General features: G+C 53.8%; 1 protein-coding gene across 1 annotated transcript; it reads right to left on the reverse strand.

Moving 5' to 3' along the window:
* Nucleotides 1-678: 678 nt before the first annotated feature.
* LOC6604635 (protein argonaute-2) lies at nucleotides 679-3,471 on the reverse strand. Its single transcript, XM_026994202.1, has 4 exons — nucleotides 2,346-3,471; nucleotides 1,935-2,279; nucleotides 1,231-1,878; nucleotides 679-1,171 (listed from the first exon to the last, which is right to left on the reverse strand). Exons 1-4 carry the CDS (start codon nucleotides 3,426-3,428, stop codon nucleotides 710-712), a joined length of 2,538 nt encoding a protein of 845 aa, XP_026850003.1. The 5' UTR covers nucleotides 3,429-3,471; the 3' UTR covers nucleotides 679-709.
* Nucleotides 3,472-23,047: the final 19,576 nt, after the last annotated feature.

Below are 23,047 nucleotides of genomic sequence, written 5' to 3' on the forward strand. Positions count from 1 at the left end.
CACGACATCTCAGAGATGTCCAAACTATGTCCCAGAAGGATAGCGAACTTTGTGAGAGCATCTGGATGGGATAATTGCTGACAGGAAGTCTCACAACGCAGGAAGGAAATGATCCTATGCGGTGTCACAACGGGCCGAAGCCGGCCTAAGTGTGACGGGCTCCGAGCGAGCCCGGCAGCCGCCTCAACCTAACCTAACCTAAATCCAGCCGCACTAGAATCACGCCACTCTTCAGAGATCAATTACTAATCGATTCTCAAGAACCACGCCATCGTAGCTGACCAATCAGAGGCCCTATTCTCAGCCACCCCCAAGTAATGCAACACCGATCATATGCAGCGGAAGCCTTTCATCAAAAGCCGCCTTTCCCACATATCGATCGAGTCACGTACTCCAACTCCAAAGCCGAAGTCGAAGCCAACGCCTCCGAATCCAAATCCGAATCCCAAGCCGAGCATCATCATATAAATAGTCTACATTTGGGAAGGAAAATCAGTTCTGTTCAAGACAAACGTCAATCGCGACACCGTCGGAGAATTCAACATAAGTTAATTCCGTTCAAGACACCAGACATAAGTCATCGTCGGGGAAATAACTAATCTTTTTTAAAATGCAAACTGCAGTGTCGCATATTTAAACATATATATATTATAAAATATAATTTCAACATTTCTGACAACGAATAATTTAAAATGGAAATCAAACGAAACTAAACAAAGTACATGGGGTTCTTGCTGGACAGGGCCGGGTCGATCAACCGCTTCTTGTACTCCTGTTGGGGGGAGGCGAAGGTCGTGGTGCCAGTGAGGTACACGCGTCCGCGAGCGGCGGCCAGGTGGGCCAGGTAGGCCGGGGCCGGGTAGGAAACGGCCCGGTTGCAGCGGGGAAACAGGTGGCACAGGTTGTGGGTCAGCTGCTGGAGGAGGTCGATGTCCAGGCGGCCCGTGTTCGCGATCACGTTGTAGCGAGTGGGCCTGGCCGTGCCCTTGATGGACTGGTGGCTGACCATGAACCACTGCACCTCGTTGGGATGCACTATGGTGCGGTCCACGACGGTCCCCGGCTCCACGTTGTTGAACTTGTTGGACTCCGAGGGGCAGCCGCTCGGGAAGAAGCGCGTGTGGTGCCGTTTGACCACTATAATGCAGCAGATTTTCGGCTTGATTCCAATCTGTGGAGAGAAGGGTCTGGGATCAGCAGAGTGGAGTAGGGGATCGAGATTCAACTCACCTTGGCACAGGCCACGGACATCCCTCGCAGCTCCTCGTTCCTGATCTTCGGGAACTGGCCGTCGCTGACCCCGTCGCGGTAGTACATGATGTGCTCCGGATAGCACTGGCGGTACTTGCGGTAGACGCGCAGGTGCTCGGTCAGGATGGACTCCATGTCCTCGATCTCCTCGAGGGCCCCTCGCTGCAGGCGGTACTGCACGTTGTAGGACGCCCCGAAGGCGTCGTGGGACGCGACCACGCCGACGACACTGGGAATCTCCCGCTGCTCCGGCGAGGGGTGCGTGACGTCGGCCCCCACGAACATGACGTTCTTGGGCAGCGCGGCCGTGTCGGCCTTCAGCGTGTGGTTGATGCCGTTCAGCTTGGAGTTCATCTTCAGCAGCAGGTTCCCCACCACCTGCCCGTTGCACCTCCGCTCGACGGTCGCCTGCTTGATGCACTGCGTCAGGATTCCGTACTCCAGCTCCGCCTTCTGCTTGAGCTTGTCGTAGAAGTTCCCGGAATTCGGGATCACCACAAGCACCAGGTCGTATTGACCCGCCTTGAACTCCTTGAAGCTTGGGTCCAGGCTCCTGACGTCCGTGTACGTCCGTATCTCTGCCTTGGGGGCCAGGGACATGTTGACACGCGCACTGTGGCTAAGGACCTGCAAGGAGGGGGAATCATAACAGAGATCCTCTCGGTAGGGCACTCCCTACTCACAAACTGCTCGAAGTCCCGCATCTTGTTGTAGTTCAGGCCTGGGTGGAGGATGGCCCACTTGTGGGCCTTCGGCCTCGAGTCGAAGAACTGCGACCTGTCGATGTGCCACAAGCCGTTCCTCACACTGGCCGAGGCCTTGTTCCGGTACTGGATCAGGGGGGGGTCGAGGACGCGCGTCTGCACCACGATGAAGTCCGTGTTGAGGCGAAAGCCGAACCGCGAGATGGTGGGGTCCGCGTTGTAGTCGAAGTGCCGCAGCAGATCCAGGATCTTGCCCTTGCGCGCGTTCGTCGAGGTGGCTGCAATGTCCACGATGCCCGCCGACTGCACCTTGGAGTCCTTCCGCTGCAAAGGGAGCAATCAGAGCAGGGATCGTGCTGCATGGAGTGGGGTGGGTGGAGGTGGACTCACGTTCAGAGCCTGCTTCCCCTCGATGCGGCACAGCTCAATGGGCAGATAGACGGACATCTGCGGCGATCCGACGTGGAGGCAGAGGAGGTTGGGGAACCGCAGAGCGTGGCCGCGACTCTTGAAGTAGGCCGCTACCGTCACCTTCGTCCCATCACAGTTGAACGCCTGCCTGGTGGCCGGGTACTGGGTCAGCGCATTGACCTTGTAGACCCTCGTGGCGCTGAGGAAGGACTTCGGCGGCTCGTAGGCCACCGAGATGCCCTTGAGGTGCGCATCGATATCCGAGCGCCTGCTCTCGAGGTTCGTCTGGGCTGTGATCTTGCTCTTCGTCTGGAAGCGCTCCAGGTACTCGACGACCGGCATCGCCAGTTGGAAGCACTTGTGCGTTATGTCCACGTTCACGAACGGCCGATCGCCGAGCACCAGCGCCTGGAACAGCCCGAACAGAACCTCCTCCCCGTTCTCCAGGCTGTGGACCTTCCCCGGCTCGGATAGCTGGTAGAAACTCCGCCCCGAGCGCACCGCCTTGCTGTGGCACGGCGCGGCCAGCACCACCTCCAGGCACTGCAGCGCCCGCATGGGCTTCTCGTATATCCTGTCGCGCATGTAGGTGCGCAGGGAGTTCAGGTCCACCTCCGGGTTCGCGGTCTCCTTAATCTCCACGGCGTACTTGAGCTTCCTGCCGTACGGATCGCTGACGGTTACCTCCGCGCCCTGGGACCGGCAGTTGAGCTTCTCCACGGAGTAGCAGGAGGCCCGTCCATCGAAGGCCGCCACCGCACCTTCCAAATGCTCCACGCGGAACTTGTCGAACGCCAGCCGGTAGAACTTCTTCGGCAGCTCCGGCACGAACTTCACATCGTAGTGGTATGCCACCGCCGGCATCCTGTCCAGATTCACCTGCAGGTAGTTCACAGCCACCTCGCCCAGGCGGCCCACAGTGCCGCGCTTGAGGCCCTGGACACGGGGTCCGTCTCCTTGTCCCCGCTCCGGCTCGGGCACTTGGTCGCTCTTCAGGGCCTCGGCGGCCGCGCCGGGCTCGGCAACTGGCTTCTTCTTTTTGTAGTTCTTGCTTCTGGCCATTCCGACCTTTGCTTCTGCTTCGAAAGGGTTAATAGATATTTATTTACTTACCTGTGTGTCTCTGAATGTCTCCAGACGACTGAAAATTTACTGTGTTTCAGGATAGGATGTTTGGAATATGTATGTTTCTCGGTTGCTATGTACTCTAGGTTTCACAAGTACAAAACATACATATTTGAAGCATAAATAGGGAAGGTGTTTCGTTTTATATAGGGCGGACTTACACACCTTCACCAGCTGATCCAGTGCCACAGTAGCGACTTGCTCACACGCACTTCTTCGTTCGGGGTTTGGGGCTCCCTTTGAGTGGGGGGTAATACCAGTGGCCGATATCTGATCAGATAAATTAGCTGTGACCGGAATAATTGGGAAAGATTTGTGGCAAATTCAATGAGCCCAGATGTACCAGATAGAACAGATACACCAGATAGACCAAAAGATATGCTGAGTGATTCCGAGTAATAAATCAATAAATTACCCCGGTCTTACGCCAATCTTACGCCATGCAAAACTGTTTGGGGCCGGGCCGGGCCGGGAATCCGGCACAAGAGCCGCGGATAGTCCGAAACCGAAAACCGCGATATCCAGATATAGATGTATAAATCGGAGCAGAGGTTGAAATTAAGTTATACGCGACTAACCCCCCCTCCCCACTCCCTCCTTCCCCCTCCCTTCACCCTCCGCCGTTTATGTATTCAACGAACGCCTAAAATTGCGCCACACAGCGCTATTCATATATTCAAAAAAGATTTATCATAAAGTCTGGCGCGAGACTCCCCCCCTCCCACTCCCAGTGCCCCTCCCTGCCCCCCCCAACCATATATCGCACTCCATATATTATCGGGCGGGAATATGTGCGTAGATTTCGTTGCACTCATGCCTCTCCTCCCCTCTCTCTCTTCTCTCTCCACCCTTCTCTCTTGTATCTTCCGCAGGGTCCAGTCCATGAGCAGCGCTAGAAATCGCGGCAGCAATCGTGATCAGGAGGTGGAACGCTTCCGATCAAGCGAGGATAATGTGTTCAATATTTCGCAATCGCATCGATTATCGGGGCGGCACAGGCACCAGGAACGGCTCAGCTGGCGGCGATAGGGACAGGGACAAGGAGCGGGAGAGGGAGAATCTCCTTGCCAAGGAGCTGGATGCGGACAGCAATGGTGGGATCGAGACGATAGCCCCTAGTTTCTAGCCCGAGCCCAAGCCGGAGACGGAGGTGGAGTTGGAGCCCACCGCGGGTGTCTTTTGTGGTCTTTTTTTAGGAGATCCCGTGGTTTTAGTTTGAATTTAAACAGAATTTCCACCTGTTTTCCACGGCATTCCATAACAATTTCCATAGAGCAATATATACAATATTTTCTGCCCAATCTTTTCGTTTGCCTTTAGGTTTTAAAAGGAGCTTATTCTGAAAAAAAGGACTGACTACAACACAAATCGAATCGCATGCCACAAATGCATATCCCGCCTGGCCTGTGGCCTCTAACGACCCCCGGATACCCTCTGCGCAGTGGCCCCCTTAAAAAGTTCGCACCCATTTTGGGGCTCGTTAAAATTCCGACCAAATCACAGCGAAATGAAACGAGAACACAACTGAAAGAAAAAGAGAGAAGAAAAAAAAACCAACGTAAATTGCAAATATTTCATTCTGTTTCTTCTGCTTCTCCTTCTTTATGTTTTACGATACACGATATACAGTATGCCATGTGTGTGTGTGTGTGCGCGCGCTCCCCCTGGCTCATTTCCTTGCGATTCCCGGCCCCCTTTTCGTACGTTTTATGCCTTTTTGCATACATACTTTATATATTTGCGCAAAATTTATGTGCGCTATTGTTTTTATGGCATGCACCCATTTCTCCCCCCAAATAGCCCCATGCAACCAGCACACCATCGCTCTACCATCGCTCAGATATGAGTTGCCATAAACTGTATTACGTGTGTGTGTGTGTGCTTTTCCGATACGAATCCAATTTCTCAGAGGCAACAATGGGCCATGGGCGGTGGGCGATGGGCGGAGCCGTAAGAAGATAAGCGAAAATGGCGCACCGCCTTATGACGCGACTTAACGGGATTCCATGTGCCCTGATTATGGGCATAAACACAAGCCAATCCCTCGCTCTTTTCATTCAAAAGAAAATTTAAATAAACCGATAAACCTCTCCGCCAAGCAAAAGATACAGAAATGAAGACAAGCAAACTGCTTTAATTAAAGCCCAAAAAGAAGTCGCTTCGAGTCGAGTGGATGAACTCCTCACTTGTTTATGACCCGCAACCGTGGCAGCGATCAGATACAATATCTTCACCTGACACTAGTGCCCCGAACCGCTGCACTGCAGTCGGAGTGGTGACAATTTATGACATACAACATTGCCGCCGAACAAGAACAACTTCTTCTGCCATCCTCCAAGCTCCAGCCTCCATTCTGCATGGTAGCCAATGGCCGCTGAGCTTATGAAAATCATAAACATTCAACGACGGCCGCCAGTGACATCCGAGCAACGAATATGCATTTTAATAAAATATCCTAAAAGCCCCATAAATCACACCCAGCCCAGCCATCGCGTGCTGCTCCTTCTCAAGAGAGGAGTTTATCTCGCGTCTGCTGCTTAATGGGACCCTGCTCTGGACCCTGGGCCCTGCCACACGTTCAGCTTTGGGCTGCTCTCCATCTGCATCTGGGATCCGCTTTGCACCCAAAAACAACTACAATTTTGTATATCTAATGGGGAATGCCTTTGGAGTATCTGTACAGTAGTTCGCTTATTCCCTTTTCCATATTCGATCTTTAAAGAACCTATAGATCACCCCTTTACTGGTTATATACCCCCCAAAGAACACACAGATGTACAAGATCATATATTTTACCACACTTTTAAAGGCAACTCTTCAATCTTCCCAAATCCCCACTCAAAACTTTTGCTTTGACTCTCCAAAAACTGCTTTCATAATACATAATTATGTGTGAGCCACAAATTATTTAAACTATGTCGGATGTGCCGTCAAGTGCCAACTGTCGAGAGGTGCATTTCAGAGCCGACACTTTTCGTCTAGACTTGGGCAGCCGTCGGCACAATTAGCCAAGAACAGAGCCGAGATGGAGCAGCTATAATTATGACATATGAAGGCAGGGAACGACCGAGCGACCCATGTCAAAAAACGGCATAATTTGGAGCTGATCGGAGACTGGACGTGGACAAGGGTCTCGTGGGTCTGGGGTTTCGTGGAATAATGATGCTGGACTCTTGACACATTTGAGGGCTAATTTAAAAGTCTCGCACATGACCATGTACACGGCTGCATCGATTATGACCAAACGATAGGACAAGGAAAGAGAAGGCAAGTCCCCCGTTTCACGGAATGAAATGAAATGAAAAGTAAATACGAAAATTGGGCCATAATCAACATGGCACATTGTATACAAGTGTCCTCTACCCCCACAGACCGACCTGACCCGACCCTCAGACAGACATTTAACGATAACACCCAAAGATATCAAAATCGAAATATCGTTAGACAGCCCCGCGCAAAATGCTTGACAAGCATAACAAACACGAAGTACATGGAGGGTGCCCCAATTTATTTTTCTACCCCATACAACGCCCCCATTGGCACGCCCACCAAAGGAGAAAAGTGGGGGGGAGTGGGGAGAGCTAAAACGAAAACATTTTTCCAGCTCAACTCGCCTCGGAATCGATAACGATGAAGGGGAAAACTGCACGAAGCGAACAAAGGAGACATCGACATCCAGACAGCACCCAAGGTGGGAGGGAGATTTCCTGGAGGTGGAGGGGAGGCAGCTTATTAGATGTACCAGTACTCGCAGAGATGCCCGAATGATGGTGTGTTCTATCAAGATTCATCTAGAGCTAGCCCTGGAGTTCCTGTTTTGGTAAGACTTTTCTTGGATTATACAAACCTTCAACAATGCAAAATTATATACATAAAAACTTCCTTTTTTTGTAGGAAATCAAGCTCGATTCCCCCAAGCAACCCCGTCACTGAAGGCAAACTCTAAAATATGTAGTGCAATCAAATTTGAGGAGCAACCGCAGCTTGTGGCAAGTGCTAGCCCATATTTGGCCATCATTTGAGTGGCAGGCAAACGGCGTCCTAAAACGAAAGATTTCTAGAAATCTGTCCTGCCATTCAAATATGTACATACATCAGGTATTGTATGTATGAATACAAAATACATAGATAGTTGCACAGTCGAGGGCTCGGGCAGTGGATTTTCACCATATTTAATACATTAATACATAAATAAAAAATCATTAAATTTACTCGAAAAAATTATAAAATATAATACAATACAAACAATATTAATAGAAAAATTAGATTAAAATTAAGTTATAAATTAAAAAAATTAAATTATAAATTATATTAAAATTAAATTAAATTAAATTAATAAATACAACAAAATAAATAATTAACGAGGGGGAACGTTGTGAGTTGCTGCGGACACCGCAACTCTACGGTTATACCCGATACTAAGTCAGTATGGCTCTCCTCCGACAGACGCCGCTTATATTAAACGACACGACAAAGAGTGCGTGCGAGAGAGACAGAAAATCAGTCTGAGCGTGACGTCGGGCGCTGCGTAGCCACTGCAAATTGATTTGTTCCTTTTGGCTAAAAAAATGGTCTGATCTGATCCAGATTCAGCAATCTAATAGATATGGTCATTATCTATGATTCTGCGTTTTTAGTTTTCTCAAATCTGCAATATTGTGGATGCAACAGATTTTCGTCCTTTGTGGGGGCGGATGGGGGTGGGGCGAAATTCTGAGATATACGTTTTATAGTGACATTTTAAAGGAGTGTGTGCACCAAATTTGGTTACTCTAGCCTTAATAGTCTCTGAGATTTGTGGTTGCCTCAGATTTTCGTCCTTTGCGGGGGCGGAAGGGGGTGTGGCGAAATTTGGACAGGAAACGGTAAAGGTCCGATATCACAGGAGTGTGGATACCAAATTTGGTTGCTCTGGCTTTTATAGGTTCTGAGATCCTTGAACTCATATTTTGGAATTGGCAAAACCGACCATGAAACCTGTGTGTTAGAGTGAGACAGAGCGAGAAAGAGTGATATTGTTTTCGTGATTCTGGCTGTAATAATTATACGATCTGGTTCAGATTTTGCACTCTAGAAGATATAGTCATCTTCTACGATTCTGCGTTTTTAGTTTTCTCGTATCGTCGAAATTGTGGATGCCACAGATTTTCGCCCTTTGTGGGGGCGGAAGTGGGCGGGGCAAAGTTTTGAAATATTTTTGGAGCAGTGACATATCACAGAAGTCTGGATCCAAAACATCGTTGCTCTAGCTCTTATAGTCTTTGAGCATTAGGCGCTGAAGGGGACGGACAGACGGACAGACGGACGGACGGACAGACAGACAGGGCTCAATCGACTCGGCTATTGATGCTGATCAAGAATATATATACTTTATAGGGTCGGAAACGATTCCTTCTGGACGTTACACACATCCACTTTTACCACAAATCTAATATACCCCAATACTCATTTTGAGTATCGGGTATAAAAATCAATGTTGTAACGAACCTGCTTTTTGGGCTCGCTTGAGTTTGCTGGGCTTGCTCAGCGGTCGGCAGATTCGCAGCAACGTATTTTTATTGTTGCCCCCAACGACAAATGATAAGACTTTCCTTTTCTTTTTATTATACCCGATACTCAAAATGAGTATTGGGGTATATTAGATTTGTGGTATAAGTGGATGTGTGTAACGTCCAGAAGGAATCGTTTCCGACCCTATAAAGTATATATATTCTTGATCAGCATCAATAGCCGAGTCGATTGAGCCCTGTCTGTCTGTCCGTCCGTCCGTCTGTCCGTCTGTCCGTCCCCTTCAGCGCCTAATGCTCAAAGACTATAAGAGCTAGAGCAACGATGTTTTGGATCCAGACTTCTGTGATATGTCACTGCTCCAAAAATATTTCAAAACTTTGCCCCGCCCACTTCCGCCCCCACAAAGGGCGAAAATCTGTGGCATCCACAATTTCGACGATACGAGAAAACTAAAAACGCAGAATCGTAGAAGATGACTATATCTTCTAGAGTGCAAAATCTGAACCAGATCGTATAATTATTACAGCCAGAATCACGAAAACAATATCACTCTTTCTCGCTCTGTCTCACTCTAACACACAGGTTTCATGGTCGGTTTTGCCAATTCCAAAATATGAGTTCAAGGATCTCAGAACCTATAAAAGCCAGAGCAACCAAATTTGGTATCCACACTCCTGTGATATCGGACCTTTACCGTTTCCTGTCCAAATTTCGCCACACCCCCTTCCGCCCCCGCAAAGGACGAAAATCTGAGGCAACCACAAATCTCAGAGACTATTAAGGCTAGAGTAACCAAATTTGGTACACACACTCCTTTAAGATGTCACTATTAAACGTATATCTCAGAATTTCGCCCCACCCCCATCCGCCCCCACAAAGGACGAAAATCTGTTGCATCCACAATATTGCAGATTTGAGAAAACTAAAAACGCAGAATCATAGATAATGACCATATCTATTAGATTGCTGAATCTGGATCAGATCAGATCATTTTTATAGCCAAAAGGAACAAATCAATTTGCAGTGGCTTCGCAGCGCCCGACGTCAAGCTCAGACTGATTTTCTGTCTCTCTCGCACGCACTCTTTGTCGTGTCGTTAAATATTAGCGCCATCTGCCGGAGGAGAGCCATACTGACTTAGTATCGGGTATAACCGTAGAGTTGCGGTGTCCGCAGCAACTCACAACGTTCACCCTCGTTTGAATTTCGCTTTATTCGCAATTCTATTAGGACTTAGGGCTAGGTGTTACAGTTTCTCTTAACTACCGATCTCCACCACGCGGGGGCTCTCGTCGGGTGTGGCAGCGTCGAGGCTATTGATTGGGGCAAGTTGACCTCCGCTATTGCTTTGGTCCGCCACTCGAATCCGCACTCCACGTCTCGCACTCCCCTCCTAGCTTCCGCCGGCGTACGGGGATCTTCACTTAACTTAGACTTACTCTGGGGGGCAGGCGGGGCCTGTCTGCCTGCTGCTACACTTCACTACACTTCTTTGTTTCGTACCGAGTATCACTCTTGCGTTTCGACCGGGTCTCAACGTGCGCGCGCGCTTACTTATCCGCGGGAAAAGAGACCCGCTTCGACGCCGCTACCTCCTTTTATAGCCCCTTGCCAGGCCCCGGCTCGGCGTCGGTAGTTTTCCATCGCCGTCTCCTGGTTTCCATGGCCTTCGTAACGGGGCCTGGCCGGTGGCGTGATCCCATGCCCTTATTTGGTCATGCGCCAGATTATTGCCGGCCCGATCCCGCCGTTGCCTTTGCCTCTCGTGCCTCTCTCTCTCCGAGAGCAGGGCACTTCCCCTCTCGAGGCCCTTGGCCTCTTCGCCGCATCCGGATAACCGTGGGCGTCTGGCTTGACCTTCGCCTTATCCGGCCAGCCGTCAGCTTTTATCCGACTGTGCTCTTGGTCGCACTCGGCCTGTGGGAACCCTGGTTCCTCACACCCCCCTCTTTGTTCCCGTAGCGGAATACTTCCGTTTTCCGTGATCTCGGGATGGGGTGGGCTTTCCTCATTCAAACGGCCCGAAGTTGCGCGCGCCCTTTGTTGTACCTGGGATCGCCGGCGGTCTGGCGCCCTCTGGCGCCTTAGCTCGGGCGGCGCTGCCAGCCCTTGCACTTTTCTGGCTGGCGCCGACTCCCGCCTATCGATAAGGTGTAGGGGCGCTTCTGCGATCCACTCGATACTTCCCCCCCCAGTCGATATTCCGTTTTCTTTTTTTTCTGTTTTCTCTTTATTCATATTCTCCCGCGTGTTCTGCCCTTTTTTTTTTCTTTTTGTGTTTCTTCAAACAGCGGGCCAGCCGCTGGTCCGTCCGTCGCCGCCTTCGCTGCCTCCGCCGGCGCCACTCCTGCCGCTGTGGTCGCCGTCGCCGGGCCAGCCGCTACCTCGTCCGTCGCCGCCTCCTCTGCATCCGTCGTCGCGGGATCCGGTTTGGGGTTTCTCCTCCGCGGGTCCCTGTCGTTGCTACCGAGGGGGCTCTCTTCCCATACCCGGGCGCCGGTCTCTGGCTGGGTCTCGCACGGGGCGGGCCCCGAGGCCCACGTGATGTGCAGGGTCTGATGGTGCCAAACCATCCCCTGGCGCACGGCGGTCCGCACCTCCTGCGACACGTATGGCCCTATTACGGCCGCCTCCGGTCCCCTCCACTGTGGCTGCTGCTGCCACTGCCCCTTCTCCTGCTGCTGGCGCTGCTGATGCTGGTGCTGCTGCTGCTGCTGCGGCTGCTGCTGCTGCTGCTGGTGCTGCTGATGCTGGTGCTGCTGCTGCTGCTGCTGCTGCTGCGGCTGCTGCTGCTGCTGGTGCTGCTGCTGCTGCTCCTCCTCGATTTGCGTTGGCCGCCTCTCGGAGCCCTCTTCGTCCTCGGCTGGTGGCGTAGGCTGCCACAATTCGCCTTCCTCCTCTTCGGCCTGTTGCAGTCGCCGCCGCCATTCGGCCTCGGGATTCGTGGCCCGCTCGCCCCTGGCCGGGGGCTGCGCCCCCTCGGCCCCCGCCTCGTCGGCCCGGGACTGCATCGGCGGTAGTACCACTCGGAATGGCGGGGGTGGCGGCGCCTCGTCGCTCTCGTGGCCGGGCTCCTCCTTCCTGGTGGCCCTTCCCTCCTGTCGCCGCCGCGCCTCCAGAGAAGCCTCGGCGCGGTAGCCCCCCTCCCCCACTATCGCCTGCTGCTCCTCCAAGAACGCCCTCAGATCCTCCATCTTCTTCTTCCTGTCCTCGTGGGTGAGCCGTTTCGTCTCCATTTTTTTTCTTTTTTTTTTTTTTGCTGCGGTTTCTCCTTGGTGATAATTACCTTCAAGTGCCCGCTGTTCCGTCTTCCACCCGCCTATATACCCGCGTTGCATTACCAGTCGTTCCCTCTAACGGTGCCGGTGCGTCGGGTTTCGGTCTCTCTTGCCTGGTTCTAACGGTTGTTACGTGTGTGCTCATGGCCTCTCTCTACAGGCCGCGCTCTCTAACGGCATCTTTCCCCTGGTTGGGTGAGTACCGACGCGCTCTCCGCTCTCTATCCGACTTCGCCTTGTCTTTTTTTTTTGGATACTGTTGTGTTCTCGCCGCGTTCTGTGTTGGCTGACGGATAATATTTTTCCATCTTTGATGGACCCACCCCCTTCCCATTTGTGCTTACGTGTATTTCTCCTTTTATTTTGATTACAATTTACTTTCCTGCTACCGTCGACCTGTTCTTCATCCCGTGCTGATTGGACCCTCCTGAGCCTGGGTGAGTTCTCCCGACCCGGATGACTTTTACTTAACCCTTTCTCCCTTTCCAGCTCGCCCTCTGCCCTCACCGCGGGTCGCTTGCCGCGATTCCGCTCGTGACCAACGGGTCCTCCGGCCCTCCGCCCGGGCTGGAATCTTTGGCTCACATCCCAGGGCAACTCCTGCGCGCCCCCAGCCGGACTCTTTTGACCGGCGTCTCACTCACACAGTGGCTCGGACCCGAGGGTCATCCGACTCCTCGCCCGGTAGACCACGCATGAGCGGCACCCGTCGTTCCGGCCCGACGCTCGTAGTTGCCCTGTGAGGCCGCGTTGAGGCGTGAGCCTGACCCCTGGGTTTCCTTTGGTCATCCGCTGCCTGAGATTACCCTCCCCGACCCCGGATTCGCCTCCCAGCTTTGGGGACGCGTTTCCTGTTCAGGTTTGCTGAGTTTTTCCTCTTCTCGCTTTATTTTTCTTTATTCCTACTAACTCTCACCCTTTTTTTCCAGATCTTTCCAACTACGGCTTTCCTGCTCTTCCTTTTTTTTTATTTAGATCTAAGTGCATCAGTCCGTCACCCTGCGTGCTGACGAGTCTCGTGCGTGTCCTGCGCGGCACCCTTCCCCGTGTCCTGCGTGGCACCCTACCGTTCCTGGTCCTGCGTGACCCTTTTAGGGTGACCCCTTCTATCCATTCCCCCTCACCCCTGCGTCTCTCGCTCCTCGGGCTGGGGTTTCAGGTCCCGTATGTGGGCCGTTCTCTTCTTCCTGTCGCCCTCCTTTCTTAGGTGGCAGATAACGGGGGATATAAAGTCCTCTATCTGGTATGGCCCATCGTACCTTGGTGCCAGCTTCGCGGCGAATCCCTCCGCCGCATTGGACAGGTGGTGCTGTTTGGCCCATACGATTTCTCCCACTTTGGGTCTCCACGGTCTTCTTCTCAGGTTGTAGTGCCTGGCCTGATCCTGGGCTGCCCTTTCCAAGTTTCGTCGTACCAACTGAAACAGCTCTTTTAACTTCTTCGCATTTTCATCCGGTGTCTCTGTGCCCTGCCCCGTGCCTACCGTCTCCTCGTCATATAGGGCCTTTGGCAGCCGGGGTTCCCTTCCTTGCACCACGAACGCCGGTGAATATCCAGTTGCATCCGACACTCCCGAATTCATGGCCAGCATTAGCTCCGGCCACTTTTCGTCCCAACACCTTTGATCGCCCTCGGTGAACTGAGCGATCATGGTCTTTATTGTTCTGTTTGTTCGCTCTGTCGGGTTTTCTTGCGGCGTGTATGGCGCCGTGAACTGGTGGCGGACTCCTAGCTGCTCCAGAAATCGTTTAAATGCCCTGCCCGCAAACTGCACCCCATTGTCCGTAATGAAGACTTTGGGTGCCCCAAACCGGGCTATTATGCGTTCTCGACAGGCCTTTATTAGTGCCTCGGCTGTGGCCTTCCTCAGCGGCACCAACTCGGTCCATTTTGAGAATCGATCCACTAGCACCAGCAGCATCGAGTTCCCATGCTTCGATCTCGGCAGAGGACCCACGAAGTCCGCGCATACCGTTGCCCATGGCTCTTCCGGTACCTGTGTCAACATCTCCCCTGCCGCTTGTAGCTGACTTGGCTTAAAACGCAGACATAGTTCGCACTTTCGCACGTAGGCCCTCACGTCTCTGTACATCCCCGGCCAGTAATACCTTGCCGCCACCCGTGCCGCGGTTCTCCTTCCGCCGGCGTGGCCTGCCTCCGGGTTATCGTGGCTCTCCTTTAAAACCCTTTCTCGGGCATATTTCGGCACACATAACTTCCACGAGGCGACTTCTTCGCTCCCGGCCCGGTGCGGAATGTGCCGGTACAAGTTCCCCCCCTTCTCCACATAGTCGGCGTACTTTGGGGCTTCTTTCCTGATCTTCTCGGCCATGCCTTCTAACCACTTGCAGGGCGGCTCGCCCACTGGCGGTGTTCCCTCCACATTTCTTATTCGACGTCCTCGCTCCTCCACCGGCTGTCGGGAGAGTGCGTCGGCTACCACGTTGAGCTGTCCTTTCCTGTATGCGATTTCAAAGTCGTACTGCTGCAACTCTAATGCCCATCTCGCCACTCTTCCCGACGGACTCTCTATGCTATTTAACCATTTCAGAGCCATGTGGTCCGTGACCACCTTGAAGCGATACCCTTCCAAGTATGGCCTCAACCGGCGTATGGCCCACACAATGGCCAGACATTCTTTCTCCGTCGCCGAATAGTTCCTTTCGGGTCCGTTTAGCGTCCTGCTAGCATACGATATTACCCGCTCTCCCCTTTCCGTCTCCTGCGTGAGAATCGCGCCCAGCCCATAATCACTGGCGTCTGTCTGCAGGATGAATTTCTTCGAGAAGTCAGGGCACGCCAGCACGGGGTCCGCCACTAGTCTTCTCTTCACCTCCTCGAACGCTTCCTGCCGTTCCCGGGTCCAGACCCATTCTGTCTTCTTCTTGAGGAGCCCGGTGAGAGGCTGCACTAGGGTGGCGAAGTCGGGCACGAACCTCCGGTACCATGAGGCCACTCCCAAGTACTGTCTTAGCTCCTTGACATTGGTCGGCGGTTTCAGTTCGGCGATGGCTGCGACTTTCTCGGGGTCCGTACATATCCCTTCGCCGGTTACCTTGTGGCCCAGATACCGCAGCTCTTTCCTGAAGAATTCGCACTTGTCCGCATTCAGCCGCAAGTTGGCCAAGCGGAGCCGTCGAAACACCTCTTTCAGGTTTCTTCGGTGTTCTTCTTCTGTTCGCCCGATGACCACTATGTCATCCTGGTACGCGAATGCGTGCGGCATCATCTCGGGCCCTATCACTTGGTCTAATGCCCGTTGAAAGGTGGCCGACGCGGAGTGTAACCCAAACGGCATCACCTTCCATTGGTATAGCCCCTTGCCGGGCACCGTGAACGCCGTGATCGGCCGGCTGCTCTCGGCCAGGGGGATCTGCCAATATCCATCCTTCAGATCCAGGCTACTTATGAACTTTGCTTCCCGCAGCTGATCGAGTATGTAATCGATCCTGGGCATTGGGTATGCGTCCTTTACTGATCTCGCGTTCACTTGACGAAAGTCCACGCACAATCTCCACTTGCCATTCTTCTTCTTCACCATCACTATAGGCGAACTGTAGGGGCTCTTTGACGGCTCTATGCATCCCTTTTCTAACAGTTCGTCCACTTTATCTTTGTTTAATCGGTTGCGGGTCACTCATGGTGATTGTGTGCACCGCCACATTAGACACCCCCTCGATCTTGGCAAACGCCTCCAACTCTCGGGCCAAGAAGTCCTCCACTGGCTCTTCCCTCGCCCCCTCATTCCCGTTTGTGCTTTCCGCCACCTCTCGGGCGGCCGTTCTTAGGGTCGTGTCCGTTTTGTTGTCGTATTCCGGTCCTGTCTCTCCAGCTTCGGCCTTCGCCACGGACAGTCTTTCCTCCTGGCCTCCTCGTTCCCGATCTTGGGCAGGGATCACCACCCTGTGTCCTGCACAGGTCACCACTGCCCCGACCGCGCGGAGGAAATCCCATCCCAACACTAACTCATCGATCACACCCGGCAATACGAGTAGCACCATTGGGATCTCCTTGTTCCCAAAGCCTACCTTCGTTTCGATCTGGTGTGTGATCTCCTGGCTATGGCCATCTGCCAACCTCACCCTTTTCCTTGCCGCCACCTCCCGGCCTTCACCCTTCAGTCGGTCCGCCAGCTCGCGGCTCACGAAACTGCTGGTGGCTCCTGTATCCACCGTGGCTTGCAGCTCCATGCCCGCGACCTCCACTACTGCGGATAACTGCTCCTCCTCGCTGATCAGCCTGCCGACTAGGCTTGAGGGACCGTTTCTTGCGACCCTGGCACGGCCCTCCGCGGCGTGGGTCGCGGGGCGTTTCCCGTCTTCCTGCAGCACTGCCATGCCGAGATGCCCACTTTTCCGCATCTCCAGCAGTAGGTGAGCGGTCGACCGTTGCACTCCCGGCTCCAATGATCCGCGCTCCCACACCTTCGGCACGCCTGGGCCGGATTCTTGACATATCCATCCTCGATATTGCCGTTGGTCGGTGTCGGCAAGCGGCCATGCGCTCCCCTTTCCTCCCGTGCTGCCTCCTCCAGCGGGCCGTCTTTGCATCGCCGACATGCCGTCGTATCGGCCGGCTTGTGGAAGGGATTCGCTGCCCGGGCTTTCACGGTTGGATTCTCCCGTTGGAACTCTAGGCGGTCCCTTTCCAGCGCCTCGAACTCGTCTGCCAGTTCCATCATGGTGTCGAGATCCTTGCACCGGTGTGGTCTCATATACGCTCTCAAGTCGGGCATGCTATTCTCCCGAATCAACTCCGTTTGCTCCTCTTGGGGACATTTCAGGGGTCGCATAAGTGTCTGCATCTCTACCATGTATTCTTTGAACGGCTCGCCCCACTTCTGTTTCCGCATCCTCACTTCCTGCAGCAACTTCTCAAAATATCCCCGAGGCAGAAAGTAAGCCTGGAAGCTGGAAGAGAACTCTTTCCACGTTCTCCACTGCCGATTGTTCGCCACGAACCACATCAGCGCCCGTCCTTTTAGCAGCTCCGGCATCGCCCTAGGGATCAGATCCGGATCCAGACCGTACGTCTCGGCGGACCACTCGACCTGCTCCAAGAACTCGAGAGGCTTCGTCGTACCGTCGAACCGGAACGACCACTCTCTCACCTGTTTCGCCACTCTAGCGTAGTCCAGGTGTGCTGGCCGTGTGGTGGCTGGTTCGACTCTCTCCCTTTCGGTTTCTCGGCTTCGATCCCTTCCTGGGTGACGGGGCCTGCTAGGCGTTCCTGTGTGTGAGCGTTCCGGTATTGGCACTGAGAGACTCGCTATCAACTCTCTTTGTATATCGACTGGGGACCTCCACAGCGCAGCCGCGGCTGCCCCGGGTGGGGGCGCCAGGTGCTCGTACGCGGCTTGTTTATCGTCCGCCCGGGGTGTCGGCGAGGACCCGACCCGTTCGCCCGACACTCCCATACCTCTATCAGATCGGCCCACTCTGCCTCATCCTCGTGTTCCCTCATCAATTCCTTAAAGGTTCTTCTCATTTCGTCCACGGTGCCCTCCAGCCGCACGCCGAAGGCGTGGCCGCATTGGACAAGCTCCTCCTTTCTCAACCGATGGATCCATTGTCCCTTCCCCATTCTCTCGTCTATACTCTCCCTCCCTTTGTCCTATTATTTGTCGTTGTAGGCCCCACGTTGGGCGCCAGTTGTAACGAACCTGCTTTTTGGGCTCGCTTGAGTTTGCTGGGCTTGCTCAGCGGTCGGCAGATTCGCAGCAACGTATTTTTATTGTTGCCCCCAACGACAAATGATAAGACTTTCCTTTTCTTTTTATTTGAATTTCGCTTTATTCGCAATTCTATTAGGACTTAGGGCTAGGTGTTACAGTTTCTCTTAACTACCGATCTCCACCACGCGGGGGCTCTCGTCGGGTGTGGCAGCGTCGAGGCTATTGATTGGGGCAAGTTGACCTCCGCTATTGCTTTGGTCCGCCACTCGAATCCGCACTCCACGTCTCGCACTCCCCTCCTAGCTTCCGCCGGCGTACGGGGATCTTCACTTAACTTAGACTTACTCTGGGGGGCAGGCGGGGCCTGTCTGCCTGCTGCTACACTTCACTACACTTCTTTGTTTCGTACCGAGTATCACTCTTGCGTTTCGACCGGGTCTCAACGTGCGCGCGCGCTTACTTATCCGCGGGAAAAGAGACCCGCTTCGACGCCGCTACCTCCTTTTATAGCCCCTTGCCAGGCCCCAGCTCGGCGTCGGTAGTTTTCCATCGCCGTCTCCTGGTTTCCATGGCCTTCGTAACGGGGCCTGGCCGGTGGCGTGATCCCATGCCCTTATTTGGTCATGCGCCAGATTATTGCCGGCCCGATCCCGCCGTTGCCTTTGCCTCTCGTGCCTCTCTCTCTCCGAGAGCAGGGCACTTCCCCTCTCGAGGCCCTTGGCCTCTTCGCCGCATCCGGATAACCGTGGGCGTCTGGCTTGACCTTCGCCTTATCCGGCCAGCCGTCAGCTTTTATCCGACTGTGCTCTTGGTCGCACTCGGCCTGTGGGAACCCTGGTTCCTCACAATGTCCAAACATATAAATATTTATAGGACTATATTTTGAAATATAAGTAAATATTCTAGAGCCTCAAATCATTAACAGACTAAAATTAATACTCAATCATTATTAAAAATTCTTAATTAAAGAATAAAATATTTATGGCATATTTGATACAAAAAACAAATCGTGAAGCGAACTGCGACCTCCCAAGCACAAAATATCCACCATTATGTGGTCAAATCCTTGTTTATAAAAGGGCTACGGCATAACCCTGAGAAATATATGAACCATTCTTCCAGTGGACCTGTAGAAAATCAGTTACACTGAAGCTCCGCACAAGACAATGGCAATTCCGTTTCTTCTGCTTCTCCTTCTTTATGTTTTACGATACACGATATACAGTATGCCATGTGTGTGTGTGTGTCTGCGCGCTCCCCCTGGCTCATTTCCTTGCGCTTCCCGGCCCCCTTTTCGTACGTTTTATGCCTTTTTGACTGGGTGGAGGATGGCCCACTTGTGGGGCTTCGGCCTCGAGTCGAAGAACTGCGACCTGTCGATGTGCCACAAGCCGTTCCTCACACTGGCCGAGGCCTTGTTCCGGTACTGGATCAGGGGGGGGTCGAGGACGCGCGTCTGCACCACGATGAAGTCCGTGTTGAGGCGAAAGCCGAACCGCGAGATGGTGGGGTCCGCGTTGTAGTCGAAGTACCGCAGCAGCTCCAGGATCTTGCCCTTGCTCGCGTTCGTCGAGGTGGCTGCAATGTCCACGATGCCCGCCGACTGCACCTTGGAGTCCTTCCGCTGCAAAGAGAAGGGGTCCGCTCCCGCGGGACTGCCGCTAGGCATTACTTCGCGGTGCGGGCTGTGGGATCATCTTTCTGGCTTAGTTTGTCCGGCTTCGCTCCAGCCTGCGCAGCTCCTTGATCACGCTTGCTGCCATGTAGGCGACCGCGTTCCAAGATTGCTAATTGGCTAGCATCTGGTCGGTGAGGGTGTCCACACTCACTTCTGCAAGGGTCTCCCCTAGCCTCGATCGTTCTTGCGAGAAGCGGGGGCACACAAAGAAGACGTGCTCTGCATCCTCGTCGACTCCAGGCCCGCAGCAGCTGCAATACGGGTCGTCAGCACGCCTAAAGCGGTGCAGGTACTGCTTGAAGCAGCCATGCCCCGTCAGCAGTTGGCCCAAATAATGGTCCATTTGGCCGTGCCTTCTTCGCAGCCATGGGCTAAGCTGGGGAAGGAGACGTCTGGTCCACCTCCCTTTTGTCGCTTGGTCCCAGCGCCGTTGCCACTGGGCTATAGTGCGCTCTCGCCGCTCGCTGGCTACCTCCACTCCGCTCTGTCGCTCTGCTGCCAGGAGATCCAGCGGGAACATGCCTGCCACAATAAGTGCGGCGTCTTCAGACACCGTCCGGAAGCAGCATGTAACCCTCAGGGCACCTTCTCTGCTGTATGTGGAAACCATCATTGCTGGTGCCCACACTGCTGATCCATACAAGATTATGGAGGTGACCACCCCAGCGATGAGCTGCCTGCTACGCTGCCGTGGTCCCCCTGTATTGGCCATCATCCTGCTTATGGCCGCCGTTGCTGCAGTCGCTTTTGCGCTGGCATATTCCAGGTGGGCCTTGAAGTTCAGCCTCTGGTCCATCATTACCCCTAGGTATTTTAGCGCAGGCTTGGTCCTGATGATCGTGCTGCCGACTCTAACGCATGCCTGCTCGACCTTTTTCCTGCTGCTCATTAGCACAGCCTCCGTCTTATTCTCCGCCAATGCTAGCCCGTTGGCTGCGAGCCAGGCCACTATCATCCCGACTGCTACGTTGGCTTTCTCCTCTGCGTCTCTTACGTGTTTCGACGCTGTCACCAGTGCTATATCGTCGGCGAAGCCCACCAGGGTGCACCCTTCCGGTAATGTAAGCCGCAGGATATCGTCGTACATCACGTTCCACAGTATCGGCCCTAGGACCGAGCCCTGTGGGACGCCTCCGGTGATTTGGTGATATTCCGCTCCTTCTTCCGTGTCGTAGATCAGGACGCGGTCCGTAAAATAGCTTCGCAGAGTCCGTGTGATTTGCTCAGATATGCCCCTCCTGGTCAGGGCCTCAAGGATGCTCTTCCAGCTGGCAGAGTTGAAGGCGTTTCGTTTCGCGTTCCTGCCATGGCTTCCCTGGCAAGGTTTGTCACCATCTCGATGGCGTCAGTGGTGCTCTTCTGCTTGCGGAACCCGAATTGGAGGTCGGAAAGTCCGCGACGCTCAGCCAGTTCCGCCTCCAGTCGGTTGCATACCATCCTCTCGAAAATCTTGCCCATGGTATCCAGCATGCACAGCGGCCGGTATGACGATGGGTCGTTGAGCTCTTTGCCTGGCTTGGGTATCAGAACCAGCCTTTGACGTTTCCATGCTCGTGGGACTGTCCGCTCCGCTAGGCACTGGGTGTACTTTGTGGCGAATGCTTCCGGGTGGGCTCTAATTATGCATTTTAGTGCTGCATTAGGGACTCCATCTGGACCTGCCGCTTTCCCGATCTTCAGCTTACCCGTGGCCTCCAGTACTTCTCTGGCAGTGATGATGGTGGTGGTGTTCCTCAGACTAGCTCCTTCTACCCTAGCTTCCTCTTGTAAGGGTGGTTGTCTAGGGAAAAGGGTGCCGACTATATCTCTCATATGCACCGGATCCTTGGGCATAGGCTGTCTGTTTAATCTCCCCATGACTAGTTTGTATGCTCCACCAAAAGGTTCCGCATCGGCCGCATCTCAGAGATCCTTAAAGCATTTGAGTTTGCTGCTTCTGATGGCCTCCTTCAGCTCTTTTCTTTTGGCCTTGAATGCCGAGCTGCGCAGCACCTGGCCCTGGCCTTGGCAATATGCTCATTCCACCACGGTACTGGCCGGTGCCTGCTTCCTCCGATCTTTCTTTTTTTCATGGCTGCATCACAGGCCGCTTTGACGGTCCTGTACACGGCAAGCGCGGATGCTTCAGCATCCCCGGCGGCGCTTAGGTTTTCTGCTGCCGAGAGGAGCGCGGCTCTGCTCAGGCTTTCCTCCTTGTACCCGGCCTGGAGCGCCCGCTGTATCCTTGTTATGTTCCTGGGTGCAAAGGTTTCCGTCATTACGGCTAAGTGGTCGCTATGGGTGTAAGCACTCAGCACTTGCCACTTCGCGTGGCGTGCGAGCTCTGGGCTTGCAAAGGTGAGGTCTATAATAGACTCCCGCCCTGCTTTGCTGAACGTTGGTGTGGTTCCTGTGTTGAGGAGACAGACGTTTAGGCTTGCAAACTCGTCCAGGAGCGATGTCCCACGGGGTGTGTTCTTGGCGCTGCCCCAAGTCGTGGCCCAGGCGTTAAAGTCGCCCGCTATCAGGACCGGCGATTTGCCTCGTGCGTCGTTAGCGATGCTGCTGATGATCGTCTCATACTCCTGTTGCGTGAACCTTGGTGCTATGTAGCAGCTGTAGACAAAAGTCCCGCTGTGGTTAGCTCTCACATATCCCACTCTGGATGCTCTGTGGGTAAGCTGGCCTGGTTGTGGGCCACAGCTCCAGATTGCTGCTCCTCCGTCTGAGCTTTGCTGCCAGACTCCTTCGTGTTTTTTGCCGTACGGCTCGCCGAGCAGCTCGGCAGTGGTTTAGGTTGAGCTGCAGGAGCTTAACCATCAACCAGTTTTGCTAGTGCCTTCTTGTACTCAGGGCAGCTGCGGCTGAGGGCCGAGTGGGCTGCTGAGCGGACGTCTCCTGGCTTGCCAGCGCATAGTATGCACATTGGCGGGTTGTTGCACTGGTTGTGCTTGTGCCCCTCCCCACCACATTTGTAGCATGCATTGCTTGCCACAGGCCGCTTGGATCTGCACCTGGGTGCAGTGTGTCCATAGGCCATGCACTTGAAGCAGCGGGCAGACAACCCAGCCGATTCGAACTTTTCCGAGCTCCAGGAGCTTCTTTGCGAGTGCGGGGTGAAGGTTCAGCGTAGCTACCTGCGTTGCGCCATATGCTTTCCGCATGTACGGCACTGCTCCTTGTGTTAAGTCGTCGTCGATCGCTGCAGCTATGGCCTCACATACCTCGTCGCCTGTCGTGAGCTCGTCTATGTTGAGTACCTCCACCGCGACTGTCTCCTGCATGGCCCTCACGGCTGCCTTGTCCCCAAGCGCTGCCTGGATGGCCATCTGTAGCTCCTGGGTGGCGGGGTCTGAGGATTGTTGCATCCTTAGAAGCAGCTCGCCCGAGGCTGTCTTCCTGATGCCCTGAACCTTGTTTTTGAGGTTCTGGAGCG

The sequence above is a fragment of the Drosophila persimilis genome, unplaced genomic scaffold (genome assembly GCF_003286085.1).
Source record: "Drosophila persimilis strain 14011-0111.01,24,50 unplaced genomic scaffold, DperRS2 tig00001387-arrow-arrow-pilon, whole genome shotgun sequence".
Lineage (NCBI taxonomy): Eukaryota > Metazoa > Arthropoda > Insecta > Diptera > Drosophilidae > Drosophila > Drosophila persimilis.